The 21,265-nt window shown below is 36.3% G+C and overlaps 3 protein-coding genes across 4 annotated transcripts; 1 reads left to right on the top strand and 2 right to left on the bottom strand.

Annotated features, from left to right (window-relative positions):
* Window positions 1-3,042: 3,042 nt before the first annotated feature.
* LOC113711537 (uncharacterized) lies at window positions 3,043-3,951 on the bottom strand. The gene has a single exon (XM_027234694.1). It carries the CDS (start codon window positions 3,949-3,951, stop codon window positions 3,043-3,045), a length of 909 nt encoding a protein of 302 aa, XP_027090495.1.
* Window positions 3,952-5,170: 1,219 nt separating this feature from the next.
* LOC113712511 (U11/U12 small nuclear ribonucleoprotein 65 kDa protein) lies at window positions 5,171-13,040 on the top strand. Of its 2 annotated transcripts, none has more exons than XM_027235987.2 (12): window positions 5,171-5,465; window positions 6,380-6,451; window positions 6,567-6,794; window positions 7,358-7,439; window positions 7,545-7,724; window positions 9,179-9,343; window positions 9,431-9,601; window positions 10,007-10,094; window positions 10,281-10,339; window positions 11,561-11,626; window positions 12,344-12,502; window positions 12,652-13,040. In XM_027235987.2, exons 1-11 carry the CDS (start codon window positions 5,248-5,250, stop codon window positions 12,419-12,421), a joined length of 1,407 nt encoding a protein of 468 aa, XP_027091788.1. In that variant the 5' UTR covers window positions 5,171-5,247; the 3' UTR covers window positions 12,422-12,502; window positions 12,652-13,040. The 2 variants fall into 2 exon arrangements, with proteins under 2 accessions (XP_027091788.1, XP_027091787.1); XM_027235986.2 differs by having other exon boundaries at window positions 12,577-13,040.
* On the bottom strand, window positions 12,865-19,716 carry LOC113712512 (uncharacterized). Its single transcript, XM_027235990.2, has 5 exons — window positions 19,314-19,716; window positions 16,967-17,105; window positions 16,853-16,884; window positions 16,354-16,440; window positions 12,865-13,385 (listed from the first exon to the last, which is right to left on the bottom strand). The coding sequence occupies exons 1-5, from the start codon at window positions 19,644-19,646 to the stop codon at window positions 13,257-13,259; spliced, it is 720 nt and encodes a 239-aa protein (XP_027091791.2). The 5' UTR covers window positions 19,647-19,716; the 3' UTR covers window positions 12,865-13,256.
* Window positions 19,717-21,265: the final 1,549 nt, after the last annotated feature.

The following is a 21,265-nucleotide window of genomic DNA, read 5'->3' as shown; positions in this document are numbered from 1 at the left end:
TTAATACTTTACCATATAACTCTCTTATGATTTTCAAAATATACATATAACCCCCTGTGATTAATAAATAATTTTGGGCAAATTACATTTTAGCCCCCTGTGGTTTTCGAAAAAATCACATAACCCCCCCATCGTTCAAAAAGCTATACATAAACCCCCTGTGGTTTGGGTTGAACTGGCAAATAGACGGAAAGCACCCACCGTAACGATTCGTGGGCAAAACGCGCCTATTCTTCTGGTAGCAGTAGGAAACATACCCATATTACCCCTGACCAATTTGACGTACCCAATAAAGCCTAGATGGGTGCTCCTCATCTCTTTCCATCTTCCGAAATACTTTGTAGCTGACTTTGCACTGAATGTTGGTGAAGGAACCCAAGATAGAGAACGAAAGAAATCTGAAGGTGAGTTCTAACATCAAGGTGCAGTCTTTTCCTTTTCCTGAAATATGACTTGAATGGATTATTAATTTTTTTTCAATAAACTATAGATGTCATGCTCAAGCTGTGCTGGTGGAAGTACTGAAGATCTAAGGTACCAATACCTATTTTGTTCATGTGGGAGAAAAGCAGCGGTAAAAATTGTTGAATCTGACAAACCTTCAAAAGGAAAGCTATATTTTGTTTGTGCGACAAGAAGTTGTGAATTTTTCTCATGGTGCAATCCAACAAGGAGAATAAGACAAAATTACACTAGTGATTTGAATGTTACAAGGAGAGACATATTTAGTGGAGAATCAAGTATTGATAGTTCAGAAGTGGAAGGCTTGCGCATGGATGGTGGTTTATATTTGAGGAAAATGAAAAACATTGAAGAAAGCTTAGGAGCCATGAAGATTTGCGTGGGTGCTTGTTTTGCTATATCTGTGCTATCATTTCTCATTTTGATGTTTAAGTGAAAATACTTCAGATGAATTGTGGCTCTAAAAGTGTTGTAAATCTGAACTTGTTGTGTTCAATGAATGAATGAATGAATCTGCTTTGGTAGTCAATTGATATAATAGGCAAACATGATTTCCAGTTGGTATGAACCTGCTTTGGTACTCACAGGCTGAACTTGGTACTCATCGAGACAGCATAGTCAAAAAGCACATACATGAGCTATCCAAAGTGGACATTTGCAATGGTTTAAAGCAAAAGAAAGTATCTCAATTAATTTAAGGGATAATTTCAGAAACCTCCCCTGAGAGTTGGACGGGTAACTAGTGTGTCAGAGAGTTGCCATAATCTCCTTAAACCCGCATGCGGGTTAAAAGAGTATTCGGATATTCTCATATGCACCTATGCAAATCGAACCAACCGGATATCTTATCCGTATCCCATTTTTTTAAATAAAAATCTTATAAATTTGAAAAATAAAATCAAATTTAGATGTATTAGGGTTTTAAAAATATTATATAAGTGATAAAAATTTTATAAATTGTAAAAATAAAATCAAATTTAAATAATTAAATGTTATATTTGCATAAGAAATAATACAATAATCATAATAATGATAATACAATAATATTGGTGTAATAAAACTGCCATTAATTTAAATATTTACTTATAATGCCCAAAGAGCCTAATTATCAATTTTTTCTTCTCGCGCTCAAATATAACATTAACCCGCATGCGAGCTAACCTTGAAATAGAAAAAACACAGAATCCCGCTTGCGGGTTTCAGCGTTATTATGCAGGCGGGATTTTAACCTGCTTGCTTGTAAACATGTACCACATTGCTCTGAAATTATCCCTTAATTTAACTACCATTATAGCTATGCGGCAAGAGTTCAAGTACAGACAAATAAGGAGCAGTAAAGGTTCAGACTAAGTTCTAAAGCAAAAAAGCACACATCAAAAGCCAATTTCCAAGATGCCTCAAGCATGGAACCAAATTCTGAAGCATTGAACCAAGCATTGAACCAAATTCGTATGACTTACTTAACATGGGCTCACACCAAATTATTCAATGTCCAAATTGCCAAAACTTTATCAGCAGCCAAATCACTCTATATTATTGAAAATCAAGCCACCCACATTTGACCCAAATTTGACACTAATCAACAAATCTCAAACTAACAAAGTCGTATTCTACCCATGTTTAGTTGAAATTCCGGTGATTTTAGAACTCCCGAATGCAATTTTCTTTACCCTAATCTTAATGCATAAATTCAATTCTAGTCGATAAAATACTCTATGCTTAAATATGATAATACAGATTGTCCCAAAGCAGCAAAATTTTAAATTAATCAACGCTTAAGCAAAATAATCACTGATTTATTAACTTTCCAATGCCCGATAGTTTCTGTTCAAAAACCATGCAAGTGCATCTTATATGCTAAAATGATGTCAAAAAACTTACCAGATGCAACAACAGCTTTCGTGATTCTCTTTCACAGCTACTTTTTGGTCTTCAATGGTAGATCTTTGTGGGTTAAATTTCTCTCCTTCATTCGGTGGTCATGTTTTTCTCTCCTTTTCTCACGACAAAGACAGAACAAGGAAGAATCTGACTCATCTGCTTCCTTTTTGTATTTATATTAGGGTAATTTGGACATTTTGCCCACGAATCGTTACGGTGGGTGCTTTCCGTCTATTTGCCAGTTCAACCCAAACCACAGGGGGTTTATGTATAGCTTTTTGAATGATGGGGGGGTTATGTGGTTTTTGCGAAAACCACAAGGGGCTAAAATATAATTTACCCAATAATTTTCAACTTTACATAAGTATATTTTTGACATTATAGGTGACTCCATTATGGATTGCAAATTCCGTTATTTTGACATTTTAATCCAAATCATGAAGGGGTTTTGTATAACTTTTGAAATCATATAAGGGTTATGTACAAAAACACTAAACCACAATAAGTAAATTGTAATTTGCCCGTAGAAAAACATAAAAGATAATATCAAAATCCTGATCCTTGACATATATGGTAAGATCAAATACACAGCTGTTCTCTTGTATTTCACAGAACAAATTAGAGAGGCTTACAGACTTGATCACCAAACAAGACTGATATATTATTCGCAATGACCAAAATAGAAAAACTCTTATCCAGCTAAACTGCAGTGTCATCACAACTCTCAAGTGGCTTGACTTGTCGATGAGTTTCGAGATGATATGACTTGCAGACAAAGTAGACGATAGTCTGGACGACCAATCCAAAGAGAATCAATGTGCAAAGTGACCAAAGACAAATTAAGCCAAACGCAACCCTCTGCAGCATCAACAATGAATGCCCGTATACAACGATCTTTGCAAACAAAATATGTAGCAAAGCAAAAGAGCAATTCAATTGACAGAATATGAACATTGTCATTACCAACCTTCCTTTGATCAACTGCTTGCTCTTGATCATGGCTTCAAATCCATACGAATCTTCTAAAACCGATACAACACTAGCCAACTGCCAAATCACTGTCATATAAACAAAACCCACCGCGTAAACTGGCAACACAACTAGGAGAAGTTTTTGCGTGAACTGATATTTTCCAATTGTAATAGCTGATAGGAATGTTGTGATCACTGCAATGGTAACGCTGTATACCAAGAAAGAAAAGAAATTGCATAAAAAAGTGACCGTTAGCCTTTCCCAAGCCTGTGGCACGACATTTCTGACCTTCTTGAAACTTGGTTGATTATCACCAGATCCATATATTGATGAAGCTGTAAAGACCACTGTAGAAGTTGACATATTGTAATAGATGATCAGGCAGCTGAGATAAACAACCTTGAAAAACCAAAAGAAATCCCATCCGAATGAAGGGAAATCAGGGAGGTCACCAGAGCTTGTGAAGGTCAACGCAGATAAGTCCCTACTGGCTATGAAAATGAAGCATGACAAAGGTAGGATCAAAGTAAAAGTGATGCCTCTGAAAGTTTTTCTGCATCTAGAGATGATCCTATATGCTTCTGTGTAGATATCAGCTAGACCCATGAGGTGCATCTCCTCTACTTTTGTGTTCATGGTAAACCACCGCTCTACTTGCTTTGGGAAATGTCAATTTGGTAACAGCAAAATGCGATGATATTCGAGAGAGAAAACTGGTTTCGTACTTCTTACTTCTTGGATAAAATATTGAAGAACAAATTTCCATCTTTATAAACTGGTTTAGAAAAAGGTGAAGTGTACCATAATCCGTTGTTGTTCAGTAATTAAACACATATTTCCCTTCTAGGTACTTTTCAAACTTATTTGATTTGATTGATAGCCCCTTCGAATAAAAGTGTGATATCAACGGAAACGTGTAAAAGACGTGCCAGTTAATTTAGCATTCTGTCACCGTTTTGGGCCCAAAAGTACTCGACAGTGGGTTAAAATAGAGCCAGGAAAAGTTGAAGGGTCAGATTGAGAACTTTGATGAAATTACACCCTAGATTTTATTTTTTGCTTAGATTTCAAAATTGGAACTCAGCTTTTAATATATCTCACTGGATGGAACCATATCTCAAGTGAAAGTTTTTTTTTTCAAGTGTAAGTGGAAGATATAGAATCCGAAACCTATTACTTACACTCTTTAATTATCTCGTACCATTCAATTCATCTATTTTTCAAGTGAAAAATGGTTGTTTTAACACATTTTGCAAAACTTCCACCAAAATTTTCCTTCAAATAAAGAAAGAAATTGACATGAAATATTTCAAGTTTTCGTGAGACAACTTTGAACTATATGACTTCTTTGTTTTTTTCTTTTTAAATTTCCAGCCTCAATAGATGTATAAAACCTTTCGCTACTATTGTTTATTATTTATTTTCTTTTTTTTTTGCACCTTTATTAAATGCTTCCTTCAACTTCTCCTAATAAGCATATCCATTTTAATACGTTCACTTACACTGGACGAGCCAAAAATACCTATTTAATGTCTATTAGTATCATTTACTTTTTATCCATTAAACACTTTCCCTAATCAACTTTAATTTAGTTCGTGCCTTGATTGTGACAATAATGTGTTATATATTATATTTTTTAGGTATAGACACAAAATTAGGGACATTCCAGTATGCCCCTATTGCACATGATGATATTTTTGTTCAACATAATAATTCAAGTTGACGAAAGGACTAAAATTATACCTTTTAATTAGTTAAGCGGCTAAATTTTATCCGTTAATAGTTGTATGGTGAAAAGTTAAATTTTATAATACTTGGAGGGCTACTATTTCTAGTAGACATAAACTGACGAAGCGCAATTTCCCTGTTTCGAGTTTAAGTACCAATTTTATAAAATTTAGCACGACTGACGAAACACAAGTGTCTGCTCCCATGTCTGACGCTGACGCCACCCAACCGCTGCCGGTAGTGCCGCCGGCAATCCAGCCTCAGTTGCAGACTGCCCAGAATTTGGGGTACCATTTACAATCAAACGAGCATGAAGCTACACTATTGGTTCGTCATCTTCCCGAAGCAATTCCTCAGGAGACCCTTTCTCGACTCTTCTCCCACTACGGCGCCTCTTCTGTCCGGCCGTGTTCGCATGGCAGGTCATGCTTATGATTTCATTCTCCCATTCCCCTTACATCCTAGCTGCCTTTTTAAAAAAAAAATATTTCTTGATTCCATACTCCCCCATTCCCCTTAATCCCAGTTGATGAATTTTGGGAATTGAAATGGAAAGTCTAAATTTTTATTTTTTGGGTGAAATTTCAGTTTGAGATGGCTAGGGTAATTATAGTCTTCTTGATATTGGTCATAAACTTCTGTAGTAGTAGTAGTGAATGAATCAGTAAAGACTTCTGATTTTGCAGGAAGGGATTTTTCAAGTAGTGTTATTTTTGTCTAATAAAATGGGAAAATGTTGATTAGGAATGGGAGAGGTTACAAAGTTGGGTTATTTACACTAAGATGGATAGCTTTGTTCTGAATTAAATGGTTTCGATACAAGAATTGACTTTGAAGTCGATTTTGAGAAATGGACTTCTCTTTTTGTTCCTTGTCCAGATTACATTTCTGCTTCTATGTACGTCCCCGTTAATCATATGAGTGGATTGTTGTCAATGATTTATGCTATTGTTTGTTTAGTACAGCAATCTTGTGCCTCTTCTCTTATGAAGGACCTTTCTCACCTTTTGTCCAAACATACACTCTGTTCATCTTTTTCCCTATGGCTAAACGAAAGTATCATAGATGTAGTTTTACAATTTGCTTTGCTTGTTCTAAATCTGTTGTTGTGATCAAAGTCTTTAGGCATTTAGTTCAGTAACTTCTGCAAGAGATATACATAGTAAAACTGTTTTTGCCTAGCTGCAATTTGTTTCACCCTTATGATTTCTTGTGTGGAATTCTGGTTGTGGATAATTTGATCATTGCATTGTGTATTATGACATGGGTCAACTTTATTTTTTTTGAATTGGATATTAACTTAATTTGTAACCTCTCCCACCTTAATTCCCCATAGGGTGAGGAATTGTGCTTTTGTGGATTTCAAGAATGAAGCTTTGGCATCTCAAGCACAGAAGCAGTTGAATGGGTATGAATTTATTTTATCTCTAAGTGCGCATGAAATATCCTTGTACTCATAATATTTTATTCTTATCTTTTAAATTATAGACTTGATTTAATTGTCTAAAAATTTTGGTTGTCAGGTTGCGATTTCTTGGCAAAGTCTTGTTAGTAGAGAGAGCATGCAAATCCATGAAAGATAAGAAAAGCCAAGAGGACGAGAACAAAAAGAGAAGTGATTTGGATTCTTTGATAGAAGATGCTGCTGTTGGCAAGCATCAAAGAGAAGGATTCAAATTAGGGTCCTTGCTAACTAGTGAGCCAATTGCTGAAAGGCTTGGTGTGGACTACCCATTTCCTCCTTACCTTGAGTAGGTTTATTTTTCTTTTTTTTTTCCTTCTCCCATAAGGTACTTTTTTCTTTACTCGAGGATGCCACTTTGCTTAGCTACATAAGCATCCCCTCCTTTTCTTGTCTCTTATCTGGGCTCTTATAGGCATGTGATAATGTTGGCTTGTGAATTTATAGGATGAAACTGGATTAGCTTTTGGTAAATACTTTTTTCTTTTTTTTTTTTATTACTGCACCAAATAGGTGCAACCGGTGCCCTTCAAAGCAATACTTTGTCATCAATTCAGCTTCAGGTCTAGAACAGATTTATTTGATAACCTTGTTGTTCTTCCATATTGTGCTTCAGAATATGTTTCCTGTTCTTTTAGTTAGATCATCAGCAAGAAGTGCTTGAGTGGCAGAGAAAGCATCCCACTCTTGACTATGAAATCTTTTTATTCAATTGTAACATTATATTAGCCAAGCTCAATACAGAAAACTTGACCAATTTCAAGCATTATATTAGCATCTCAGAAAAGTCCTAAGCAGCAGGAAAGGCCACAAATTGGTTAATTGTGGTTTGCTGATCTGGTTGCAATGTAGGTACGCATATCCCCCTCCTGATGGGAATATCCTCACCAACATTGTTAATGCACTTATTGCTGTTCCGCGGTTCTATACACAGGTTATACATACACTTCAATTCTTTTTCTTTGTGCTTTTTGTTTAATAATCAGAACAGAAAACCTATAGCAACATCAGATTATCGACATTGATGTATTTATTTTAGGTGTTGCACTTGATGAATAAAATGAATATACCAGCTCCATTTCGTGTGGCACTTCCAACACCACCCCTTCCAACTTTGGTGCTTGCTTCTCCAGTCCCTCCACCACCTCCGCCTGTTGCTACAAGAACTAACATGGAAGATGTATCCAGTAGCGAATCCGAAATGGAGTCTTCAGATGAGGTTTTCTCCTGCTTCCAAATATTGTTGTTATGATTTGTTTGATATTTGCTGTAAAACCTTAAAGTTCCCGTATAGAAGGATTGAGCACTAAATTCTTTCTGAAGGTAAAATTCATGAGGTGAATTTGACAGGTATTTCTAGAGGCTTAAATCCATCACCAGTTGGGCTTGGAAATCAATTTTGGTGCTAAACTGTTTTAACCTGTTGTTTTGGTTTGAGTTTTCTGTGTCTGTCTAGGACCTCTTCCTTCTCTCCGTTAAAAGCATATAGCTATCGATCTCTAGCACAGAATATTAATCCACATTATCTTTTATAGTTTTATTTCCAAAAAAGTGTTGAATATTACTGCATATAGTTATGAGTTTAGGTAGGATCATTCATGCTTCTCATTCTCAAAATGCCCCAAATAATCCTTTTGATCCGGGGAAAAATTATTTTTTGTCTCATCTGGGGGTTGACAGTTAGGGCAATTTACATACTGCTGGAGGCTTTATTTCCTTATGCTAAATTTGAATTATGGAAACTTCTCTTTTAAGAAAAACAAAAAACAGCTTGGAAATCAACTTCTAATGCAATTTTCTGAAAATAAACTCTTCTCAATATGCTACATAAAATTTTACCATACTCATCTTGGGATTTCTTTTTTGTATCCCTGTTGCTCATTGGAAAGCTAGCTATATTTTGAACTTAATAGTTTTTTGTCTACATGCCTGGTAATGCTATAACAAATTTTGTTTTCAAAAACAATTATTGTTTACTTGTCAACCAAGCACAAGATAATTGACAAATTTCAGTTATTCTAAAGAGCAGTGAGAAGTCAGAGTCTATTACCGTCTCAAAATGCTAATTAGATTCAGGCATTTGAACAAATGTGTATTGCTCAATGTTACCTTCTCTTTTAATTGCCTGTTACCTACATTTTGAATTTGCCTTCTCCAGAGGATGACATTCTTTCTGCCATCTGTGATTGAACTGAAACTATGCCTATTTTGGACTAAAACTCGTGAAGACACTTCTCTCCTCTACCTGCAGTCAAGTTTTTTGATTGCCTTCAAAGTGTTGGGTTTTGTATTCTCTTACTCCCTGGATGGATATGTACATGCAGGTCGAACTCACTGCTTTTGGAATGATAGTGAATCTTTTCCCTTATCCCTTGATTTTTTTGGCAATAAGAGGGATATACGACCATAATTCTGTCTTTTCTACCCTTTTTTGACTTGCCTTCTGTTTGACTATGAGGGTTAATATATTCTGGTTCCAGTTTTTGTTTGTCTTTACTGTTTTCTTTGTCTCCATGGTCTTAAGATCTTGTGAAACTCTTGGTTAAAGTAATTAGAAACTCAGCAGAACTCTGAGTCTCTTGCTTTGTGTATAATGAGCTTTACTTTCATTTTCAGTATTGGAAGGAAAATATATATTGATGGAACATTACAATTTTGAATTTAATGTCTCAGGAAGCTCCAGGAGAGGGCAGAGCTAAGGCAAAGCGTATCAAGCGAGAAGCAATTGTAGGTCCTGCAGTTGACGAGGACATTGGGCATGAGGCTGTTGGATTGAAACGTTCTGCCTTACTTCCAAAAGAAATCCCAATAATAAAAAAGAAGAACCCTGTGCTACAGGTCAGCACCTTCCTTCTTAGTGAGTTGTGCATTGGAAACCTTTTCTTGCTGCAGGTTTTGAGATTCTTTTTTCTTGATGTCTTGCAGATTAAGATAGCACCGAAACAGATTCAGAATGAACAGGTGGGTGATGCAGCTCAGGAGGAATCACTGAAGCCAGACAAAGAGGCCTTACATCACGAACCTTATGCGACGGTAGAAGAACTAAAGAGGGGAAAACTGCCCCCTGAGGAGATTTTATCTTTGCCTATGTTCAAGGTATTGCATTCATTGTTTTATATTGTTTCTGAGTTATAATTTTTTTATACCATGTAATTACCATGAGAAAAGAGCTGAAAAGGATGCCGGTTTAGTAGATTATCAGATTTCAACCAAGTTCCTGGCATCTAGAAATTTTTCAGACACAGTTCCACGAATTAGACAAGTTGTTATGTGGTATGTTGGTAACATAGTCTAATAGATTAGGATGATGCGTAGGCCTTCAGTTTACTGTAAGTTAATTGCCCCTTGATATCTAAATAGTATGTATTTCAAATTTTCTGGACATGCTTAGCCCACTGGAGAAGTGTGCATGCAGGAAGTTAGTAGGAACATCCTTTTCTATTGAATATGTCTGCCACAAATATAGCTCTTCCCTCATGGGTACGAAAATTTATTTTGCAGAATTATAGAGCTGGGAATCCTTCTTCTGTTTTGTACATTAAGAACCTAGCGAAAGATGTGGTAGCTGATGACTTCTACTTTATATTTGGTGAGTGCAAAACTCTCTATTTTGCTAATTTTCTGGATGATAATTTATTCTTTTTTTTTTTTGGATGATAATTTATTCTTTCATGAAGGCTAAAACAATAATGGTATGAAATAAGATGTCTCAGCTTCCAGTGGATTTTATGCCACTGCTGTTTAACTTAGCTTCTTTCTGATGGTATGATTTTAGGGTCATTCTTTGGAAGCATTGATGTAGCAAAATCCAGTCTTAATGTGAAGTTGATGCAGGTGAGAAAGCTAACTCACTCTTTAACTTCTTAGACCTCCTTCTTGTTCTGAGCAACTAGATTTGATCTTTTTGCATAATATTGTGTAAAGGAAAATGATTAATGGAAGTGTAATGAAGGTATGGAGTGTTACTAAAATCAATCCTGTAGGTGTGGGGCTTCTCCCTTCTTTGTCTTCCTTTGTTGAGGTCGAAACAGGGGACTAATAGAAGTGTTCACTAATTTGCCTTGATGCCACAGAAGATTCATACTTAATTCGGTGTTTTGGACCAGTTCTATTACCTGCTTCCTGGATCTTTCTAAGGCTGAGACCTGGAAGGATTATGAATAATTGAATAATGTTGTCTTTTATCAAACTATGTCTTCTTTAGGTTAAGTTCCTCCTATTTGCATAGTAATTTGTGCAAGTTCCTGCTTTTGGTTGAAAAGGGATTTTGCTTAAAGTTTTCACTAATCATTTACATCGGAAATGAGATTTCAAGAGCGTGGAGAATTACAACCATGGTTGACATGTTCTCTGATATTTGTTTTATGTTAGTTACGTAGGTGATAATGTACTTATTTTGACATGAATTTTTGAATCCTCAGGCATGCGAGTCTAAGAATTATTGGTGCACTGATGCTCCTTGCAAATCTTTTTCACATTTTTCCTTCATAATTAATGGTCGAATGCCCTTGCTTCCTTGAATTTCAAGAGAAGAAGTTTTTTCTAGATGTTTTTTCAAGAATACATAGGCTTGTCTTGGATGTAAAGGCATGCTTTATAATGATAACAATCTAACCTCCATGAATTTACTCAAAAGTCAACTTTTTTTTTTTAATAGAATGCTTTGCAGGTTCTATGAGCTATTGTTATTTATTGCAACTACAAACTATAGTTAAAAAAAAAAAAAAAAAAAACTACCTTGCTTTGAGAAAGAATTTTCAGTTCCTAACACTTTGTCTTCCATATCCTGTGTATCTGGTGCAAATGCTTTATTATCATTCTTGACAAACAAATGCATCTCATTGATTGAGAATGATCGACCAACTTTTTCTTTCTTCTAAAGGGATTTTTATGTCTTCTAGTTTGTGCTTTCTATCCTTTTGTTCCTACCAAATATGCTATGCTCTTGAGTTGCCTAAATAATGTCTTTGACATCCACTCTTGCTACATGTTTTCAGAGCTAGTTTTCTGCTTTATATTTTGACACCGAAATGCTGCAATTATTGTACCTCTTAGGAAGGAAGAATGAGAGGACAGGCTTTTGTTACCTTCCCATCAATTGAACTTGCCCATGGTGCTCTGGTAAGTTTTTCAACAGTGAAGTTTTGTTTCTGCCTTGTTATCTATGTATTTTTTGAGTTAATACAGTATAATTGTTCATGTGCCCGATAGTATTGTTATGTTTGCTCTAATGGCTGGTCCTCAATTAATAAAAGTGGCACTTGCACTTTATAAAGTTCTTCCCTGTAAAAACATGAATTGAGCTTTAACGTAATCTAAAGTTTTCCTGCTCTGCTAGCCAATCATTGTCTAATTGGGTTGAATAGCTGCTGCCCATTTATTTTTCCTATCAATTGAAGTAAGAATGATGAAAACACATCTGTCTGCTCGCGGACGATGGCACTGAAACAAAAAGATGAAAATGATTTTTTCTTTGATGCGCTTATAGAGTCGGTGTCTCAGATTAAAATGAGAGTCAGCTTATTTCTATTGGTACACGAGATATTGGGCGTAGTGGCCTCTTGAAAGAAAGGAAATTTGTATTCACTCATTCTGCCTACCTCCAGACTCTCAAGGACAGATTTCTTTATTGACCTCTTAGACACCCTCGAGATAAAATTGTGTGCAGAGTCCAATTTTGTCTCATTTAAGCTTGTTTTACAGGCAAGATTCAAAAAATATTCCATGATTCAGTCCATGCTATGTGTTACAGGATTTCATAAAAGAATGCATAAGCTTGTACCTGCTTTATCTATATTTGAAGTCATAAGATTTGTGTTTCTGAACTATTGAATGCAGAATTTAGTCAATGGGTACGCGCTTAAAGGCAAGCCAATAATCATCCAGTTTGGTCGGAATCCTGCTGCTTCTATATAAAACTGAATAGATTTTCTTAAACGCAAGGAAGATCTGTCTCTGGAAGTCAAAAGTGTTGGCTTTATTTCCTCATGGAAACAGGTAAAAGTGTTCACATCTTTTGTTGTTTATATGGACATATTAAAGTGCTTTACTGGCTGAGCCTTTTCTCTCAGGTTTACATGCGTGTATATCTCTATTGGGGAAATGAGTACTTTTACGTCTAAAACTCTGTTTTACCCACTTTGAAGGCAATCTGCTGTCAGCATTTGGTGTTAGTCCTTGGCCCTTACCATGGAAGTTGTGGAAGTTACCTGTTGTGCGCTTTGAATTTAAAAGCTATCATCGTGGAATGTCACAAAAAAGTTCTGGGTTTAATGTGGATCAGGTGTTGGCTCACAATGTTGCTGATGATGGAACAGAAGATTGGGATTGGAAAATTTCCTCAATGACAACATCATACCTCGACTGAAGGACCATTTATCATTAACTCAAAAATCATTTACTGTGCCAGGCATAGATTGTTGAACAGAAATCAAATTTCATGGATCTTCAATTCTTAGCCAGGAACCCAGAAAAGCCTGTAACTTACAAAAGCTATGAGCTATCAGCAATTCAGCATGATCTAATTATCTGTGCACTTACTAGCATACTTCTCCCCACCTCCCTCCCTCCCTCTTTCTTATTTACAACTGGTGGATAGGAACTCCAGCATGTGAAACATTATAAACTTGACACTAACAGCCAGCCACAGAAGTCAACACCATAGGGTACTTTCATACTTTAACCAAAAAAAACTACCAAAATTCCTTTAACAAGACAGCAAAGCTGCTTTCATAATTCTCCATTAGCTTCATTACTGACCAGTATCCCCAACGGCAAAACGATTTGCGTTGGCACTCAAGCCTGTAGAATGAAGCTGTTTTCGCCTCTTTATAAGATGCAATGCAGTCTTCCTGTCATCATGTGCGTCCACAGAATCTGGCTGCAATGACACAATAAGTTGAATACCATTTGAGTACAAAACATGAAAGCCAACACAAATCTAATACAAAATAATGCAGTCACCCAAACAAATGCAATTGACGAACTAGCTCAGGCTGGTGGCTGCCAAGATGCTTGCCTAGAGTCTGATAACATTCAGCATACTTGGACATTCAGCATACTTGGGTGTGATCTTATATGCTAGAATTATTCTGATTCTAGCTTTTTTCCGTCTCGATTTCAAGTTAATCAAGGCTTTTTTTTTGTTCTCCACATTTTTTTTAGCTTTAATTTAAAAAATGGCTTAAAAGTGTATTAAAAAGTGCACCTGAAATGCTTCTTCAAAATAACCTTTGGTTGTTACAATTTTTTGGAAAAGAGTTGTTTCTCAACAACTAATTGTTTCAGCGGCCTCAAACTATCTACACAAAACAATAAAAGGCAGCTTATTTATGCCTAAACAAAAGAACCTGTGCAAGGACACACTAAATGGAGAAACTGATAGGGTTATCCTTAAAAGGTAATAAACAATGTGTTGTAGATGCATTAATGATGTGATTGATACAGCAAAAACATGATTTACTGTCACAGATAAGTTGCACTTTTATACCTGGGCAAATCCGTGTACGTATGTAAGTAGAAATATAAACCTTTTCGTCCAAAAAATCAGATTTCACTGTTTAGTACAGGATAACTAATGAACAAAAAAGGGCAAATTATCCAATTGGCCCTTAAACTCTTTGTTTAAGTAAAATAAAGCCCCTCATCTATTTTTTGTTGACTTTAAGCCCTCGAACTTGTAAAATTGGACACCCGTGACCCTTTTTGCCAGTTTCTCCGGTTTTGCAACCGGAAAGTGAATTCACACGAATGCCAGTATGCTTTTAAGAAGGGCATTTTTGTCAAAAGATTCAAAACTCGCGTAAAAACTGAAAGAGATAGCCATCGGGTTGGAGAGGAGCGAGCAAAAGTTCCTGTGGGTGGTGCGCAGTCCGCCTTCTGAGGACAAAACCAGCCGCTTTCAAACTCCACCCGCCCCAGATCTGGATTTGTTGCTTCCTCACGGGTTTTTGGACCGGACAAAGGGTAGGGGTTTCGTGGTGAGTTCTTGGGCACCGCAGGTGGATGTGTTGAATCATGGGTCGGTGGGTGGGTTTGTGACCCACTGTGGGTGGAACTCAGTGTTGGAAGCAGTCTGTGCGGGTGTGCCTATGGTGGGGTGGCCGCTTTATGCTGAGCAGAGGCTGAATAGGCTGTTCTTAGTTGAGGAGATGAAGTTGGCCTTACCAATGGATGAAAGTACGGAAGGTGGGTTCGTGAAAGCGGCTAAAATCGAGAAGCGAGTTAGGGGGTTGATGGATTCGGAGGAAGGAAAGGTGATCAGGGAAACAGCCCAGGCAAAGAAGGAGGAAGCAAAGCAAGCCATCGGCATTTTTGGCAGTCTCGCCACCGCAGAGCGCTACAAAGCGATTGTAGATTGAGGTGTCTGCTTTGTAGGCGAGTTGCTGATAGAGAATGCTCTTGGTGAGGGCAAGGAATGGGGAGTGGTGAGACTCAAATGCCGGAGGCTGGTGGGTATCGATCAGGGTAGCAAGTAAAGGGTCAACAACGCGGAGATGGTGGAGAGCGGCATTGATTTCACCCTCGGCCGACAGGGGTTTGATGATCTAGGGCAGAACCCTAGCTGATTGGACAGCATTACGCCTCCGATTCTTGGGCATAGATGCCGTGGGTGTGGAAACTGTGGTGGAAGTAACAGCAGTGCTGGTCAATGCGAAGGTGGAGGTGATGGTAGTGGTGGTGGTAGAGGAGGAGGAAGCAGTGGTCGGAATAGGTATGGCAGAAGGGGAGGAGGAAGAATCAGTAATTTGTTGGGCTTTGGCCTCGGAAGTCTGCAAGGTGGGCATGAAGGAGGAGTTAACGGCGGTGAGAACAACGGGGGTGGTGGCAATGGTGGAAGTAGGGTTAGATGACAGCTTTCGGATTTTTTGAGGTCGAATAGGTATTTTGGAAGGATTGGAGGGCTTCTGGGAAACGTCGGCATTGATGGTGTCCATGGGGGAGGAGACGAATGGGAGGGAGAGGGAGAGGTTGCGGGAGAGAGGAGAGGAGAGGGAGACGGCATCGGTGGAGAAGTCAATGAGGAGAGAGGAGTTGTTCCTTTTTTGCTTGACAAAAATGCCCTTCTTAAAAGCATACTGGCATTCGTGTGAATTCACTTTCCGGTTGCAAAACCGGAGAAACTGGCAAAAAGGGTCACGGGTGTCCAATTTTACAAGTTCGAGGGCTTAAAGTCAGCAAAAAATAGATGAGGGGCTTATTTTTACTTAGACAAAGAGTTTAAGGGCCAATTGGATAATTTGCCCAACAAAAAAATGCTCCAAGAAACTTAAAAATCTGATGTTTCTTGGTCAAAACTTCATCATGATTTTCAACCTTTACAGTAAATGAATTAGGTTTATGTGTACATCATGCTGTTCTATTACTTCATGCAAAGCAGTCTAGAATTAGCCTTTCTCATCTATTGTCCCATTGTGGCAATGACACCTCTCAATTCTCATCACTATTCCCAGAAGATAGTCCCATGTAAGGGCTGTTATCCTTGTACAGCACCACAAAATCCTAGACCATCTGTCACACAACATACTTTAAACTCTAGAGACAGTTTTTCTGGTAGTTGCGTAATCTAAACATTTCAGAGATTTGAGATAGCAAGTGGTAGGCAATTGCAAAAACTTATGTAACATCACACTTTCAGTGTACTGAACCAAGAACAAACACATAATAAATTGAAATCAAGAAAAAAAAATAATAAAAAAGGGTCCACGCCATCATCATGTTAGTACTGTATAGTCTAAGGCTGGACAAAAGTTTTTCTACCTCAAGATAAATTGCATTCCATCAATGCAGTAAGGTTGTAAATTAACCATGTCGCCATGGAAGGATACTCAGAGCCCGAGTATATTTACCTTAATAGCTAATGCCCGATCAAAGCTTTCAATGGCACTATCAGGCTCCCCGAAGTTCAATTGCGCTCTACCAAGGGTAATCCATGCCTAAAAAAAATGGAAGTACTCCATTAATTGAGAATTGTATAGTGATGTAGCATAAGTCAGAAATTGGTCCAGCATAGCCTAATGCTTTTGCTACTCACCACATACAAAAATATATACACAGATGGGTATGGAAGTAGTAACACGGTCTATCTCTAATGGGCAGAAAAATTTAAATAACATGATAAATACGCTTATTGGGTACTGTCTGAGGATCCTATTGATGAATGAGGCAGGTTTGGACATCTATCACAAATATCCAGTAGTTTCTAGAGAAGGTTTGGGTTTGTAAAAACAGAAGGCATGTTGAAGGTATGACAGCCATTCAATTGAGTACCCAATACATTGCCATATTAACATACAATCATAACAACAGAATATGATAGAGGTTTATGCAGAACTGAGATTAACAAACCTCAGCCCATGTTGGTTCTAATTCTGTGGCTCCTGCAAAGTATATGTGAAAAGTAATTAGATATAGAACACAATGGCAAATGAAAAAGAAACATAGAAGAGATATGGAACAGACGAGTGACGGCTTTTAGAGCACCCCATGCTTCTCCCAGTTCAATTAAAACTTGAGCTTTTTGCTCATGCAAAACTGCTCGTTCTGGCATCAAAGTAAGAGCAGCCTCCCACTTGCCTAGTGCCTCACTGAACTTCCCATCCTTCAATTTGAAACAGGCGGTGAGTGGCCAGTCAATTAACTTAGAAAATTAGGAGCTTTTTTACATGTAGAATTTTATAACACATATTAGAAAAGGAGATACAAACTGATGATCTGTGCTTGCAGCAGGAAAGTCTTTTACAAATATTCTATTTATGTTTTCATCATCTTAGCACAAAATAACAATACAAAGTAATATCTAGAAACCATATTACATGTCCCAAACATGTTAGCTATTCATCCGGGAAAACCATAAAAGCTTCAATAGGATGTTTTCTCTTCTTAAATAATACTAATTTAAGTGAGAGAACACTTAACTGGAAGGAACTGTAAAACAGAATTTGCATTAGGCTTGACTCACAACGGCTGGCTCTCCTCTGGATGAATGACTTTTAAACTGTGGTATGTGATGAAAATAGGGAGCTCTATATGGTCAAGCTCAGAGTCGCCTACACTGCCTCATCCTACCGCTACAGTTAGTATAAAATCGTAAAAATTATAGATATACAATCCATAGATACATAAAACAAAAAATTTATGCCCGTTTTCTGAGTGTGTGCATGCATATCCCAAAATTATATATTAGTCCAAATATCCATTCTGCACCAAAACCATCTTAATTACAGCAGAACTCAGTTTTCAAAAGAGGAAAGTTACTGAAAAGGATAACATGACAAGCTCTCCTTATCTTCTGTAAGGTGAACCCAAAAATTTTAAATCTTCAGATAGTCTATACCAAATGACTATGGAAATTAAATAAATAAATAAAGGGGTAACCTCCATTATCCAAAACTAAAATATAAAAAAATCCCGCCCTTCTTCCTTCTTGCACCCCTTGCTGTAATTGTACACTTTAGATTCTCCAAAGCAAGGAAACCTTTTACATTTGGGCAAGAAAGTAGACTCAACTGGATTAAGAACAATTCTGATACAATATTATGGATACAGTTGGGAATGTTCACCCATAAGCATTTTGCTTCTTTTCTTGAAAAATGATTGTAACTAAGGGTCCTAGAGTAGTATTACAATAGAAATGGCTTTGAATTAAACCTTACAGGCATATAAGTTCCAAAAAGACCTGTTAAACATATAGTTATTTATCACAGCTTAAGAAGGCTGAAGTAGCAGTTACTTAGTAGTCTTGCAGCTTAATCATTTAGTTGGATGACCTAAGGTGCACATTTACAACAAAGCTCTGAAGCAGGTGTATTTACATTAACAAAGTTTATCCTACCTCAATATTAAAATTCTAAAAGCTTCATTTGCTGTTTTCCCTACACATACCACATTTCTTCATACGCTGATTGGTGGACTCCTTCAAAGGAATTCACCCGCAGGAAGAATGCATATGCATATGCCTTGATCAGTTAATTCATCAGCAAAACATATAGCAACTAAAAATTTGTTAATATAACCTAGAAGAACAAATGGAAGACATCTATGATGATCACATATACATAGATGAAATCAACGACCTCTGTACCTAAACATCTAAAAAGAAACTAAGAGCAAGACTTTTTGGGTAAAATGACCTAATTTGGAGGATTTTATGCACACCTAGACAAACAAATTCAGGATCTTAGCCACATTTTAATAAACATTTCTATTCCTAACTGATATATCTTTTTCGTTCCAGAGGAAATTATATCACAAGTCAGTAGAACCTCCACTTCCTCATAACATAAACTAAGATAAGAAACGTGTTCTTTTCTTATCAGCCATTTTAAGGCAAAGGCGATTTAGCCTGAAAATCATCATCAACGATCTATTTACCAGCTAAGTCAATCAATGCAGCAAATCCCATTTAGAGTCAAAAACTTAAAAGGGTTGAAAAAGTTTCCTCCTTGACTTTTTTCATGCATTTCAGCAACACTAGAACTAAACAGGGAGCAATAGTGTACTAATTAATTAACAGAAAATCCCTACTTGATCATGCTAAGACTTGCTAATTTCACCTGCTTAACCTGTATAAGATATGAAAACCAAGTAGTTAAGTTAAAAATACAAACACACACGATCACACAAGTCAAAGACTTCAACTTTACCAACCTACTAAAGTTCAAACAAGCCCACATAAAAAATAAGCTCAATTCAGAAAACCCAGAAAAAAAAAACATTAAATAAGAACTTCAAGGGAAAAACAAATTCAAGTCAAATTAAAGCTTCAAGAAAACAAAAACCCAGAAATGTTAAATTGAATAGAAAGTACCTCAGCAAGTTTGTTCCCTTGTTGCTCATAGACTTGAGCTAGCTTCTTCCCATCAACATTCTCATCAGAAACTGAAGTATTCTTCTCAACGACGTCGTTCCCACCAATTTCCTCCTCCTGCAAATTATCAGTATTGGTACTATCTTCTTGTTGCTCAAATGGAAGATTATGTAACTGGGACAAAGGTCGCTTCTTGCTCGTGCTCTTTTTCTGCTTCTTCCAGGTCATCTTCATCGTCTTTCTTTTCCCCTTTCCCTTGATCTTTTTCTTTTCTCCCTCCTTTTTTGGTTTTCGGGGTTTTGGAGATTTTATTAAGGAAATATAATAAAACATATACTATAAATTGCTGTTACCGAAATATTTGGGGGTAATGCTACTTTGACCAGAAAGTTCTGGGGTTTTTTGACGGTAAAAGGACAATTAACCCTTGAAGAGTATAACTTTAAATCAATGTTTTGAAACTCGAATTGTTAATTGAACTGGTGAAGTGGCCAGATCGAGATTCAACCAGTCGGATCAGTTCAACCCCAGTTCGATGATGTTATATATATATACACACACACATAAATACACATACTTGTGCACAGAATAATTGTTTCAATTGTTCAAGGCTGTTATCTCATGGACTAATTTAAGACATCACTTGATAAAAAAAATTAAATATTTTTAAACACAAATAAATTTTTAAAATTGTAAATTCAAACAAATAAATTCATCTCAATTGTACCTACATGGTAAAAATCTTAAATCCCACACAAACCACAACCATATTCTAAAATTAAACAAAATACATTGGAACTTTTGAAATTAAACAAAATCGAATAGAACTACAAAAGAAAAAAGTGATCTTTGAGTTTCAAGGTGAGAAATATAGAGAGTTTGGTTACTCTTTTAGAAATTACAGTTGAGAAAAAAAGATTCTTCTAATAAGTTTTATTATGTTTAAAATTTAAAGTTCAATTTTTTTTTTAAAAGGATAGGAAAAATGAAAAAATCGCAGTTCACGATTCAATCTGGGTTGAATGATCTGACCAATTTTTTGCGGTTTTGACTGTTTTTTATAAAAAGTCAACACTAGTAATGAATCGGATCAAAGACTTGGCCGGTTTGCAATCTGACCAATCGAACCGGCCAATCCGGTTCGATTTTCAAAACATTACTTTAAATTACAAATGTTTAAAAGAGTTTTGTTATTAACATATCGTTTCACCATTGGGATGGTGGGACAAAAATTTTTGTCACTTACAAGAAAATATACACTATTCGTAGGAAAGTAAACTCGTACCTTTTAAGATTTCTTTTAGTAGGTGAAATATGGATATTCAATTTCAAATTTTCAACAACGTTCTAGGGAAATTTCATTAATATGTATGCATAAATTTGCTGAAAGTACAAGGCTCAAGAATATCAAACAAAGTGATCACTAGAGTATATTAGTGGTATAGAGAAATAAGAATTTTCACATTGATAGAATTCTATTGACTTGTTAAGGTAAAAGCTCTGTAACAAACACGTCGTTAAATTGGAAACAATCGTGTTTGTTTTAATATAAACATAAAATAAGTGTTTAGGCTAAAGGTAGAATATAAATATTGTCTTTTTCCTTCCATTGAATCAAGGGTTCTTTGCTCCTCTTAACTCAATAAACAAGCACTTTGCCCCCTTATTTTATGTTTTACAACAAAAGTGCCCCTCCTATGTTAATTATTATTTTATTTCTTTTTTCTCTTTTTCTACTTGTCCTTTTTCTTTATATATATTTTAATTTTTTTCCTTTCTCTCATATGACCAATTACTTTATTCTTTTTGCTGTTATTATCTATATATTAATTTTTTATCTTTTTAAACTTAATCTTTTATTTATTTCTATCTTTTTTTTTTACTTTTTGTTATTGGAAGTAATAATTATCATAAAATATATGCTACAACAAAGTATATACTATCTATGCACA

This window comes from Coffea arabica, chromosome 10e (genome assembly GCF_036785885.1).
Source record: "Coffea arabica cultivar ET-39 chromosome 10e, Coffea Arabica ET-39 HiFi, whole genome shotgun sequence".
NCBI classification, from domain to species: domain Eukaryota; kingdom Viridiplantae; phylum Streptophyta; class Magnoliopsida; order Gentianales; family Rubiaceae; genus Coffea; species Coffea arabica.
This window is presented reverse-complemented; position numbering and strand designations above follow the sequence as displayed.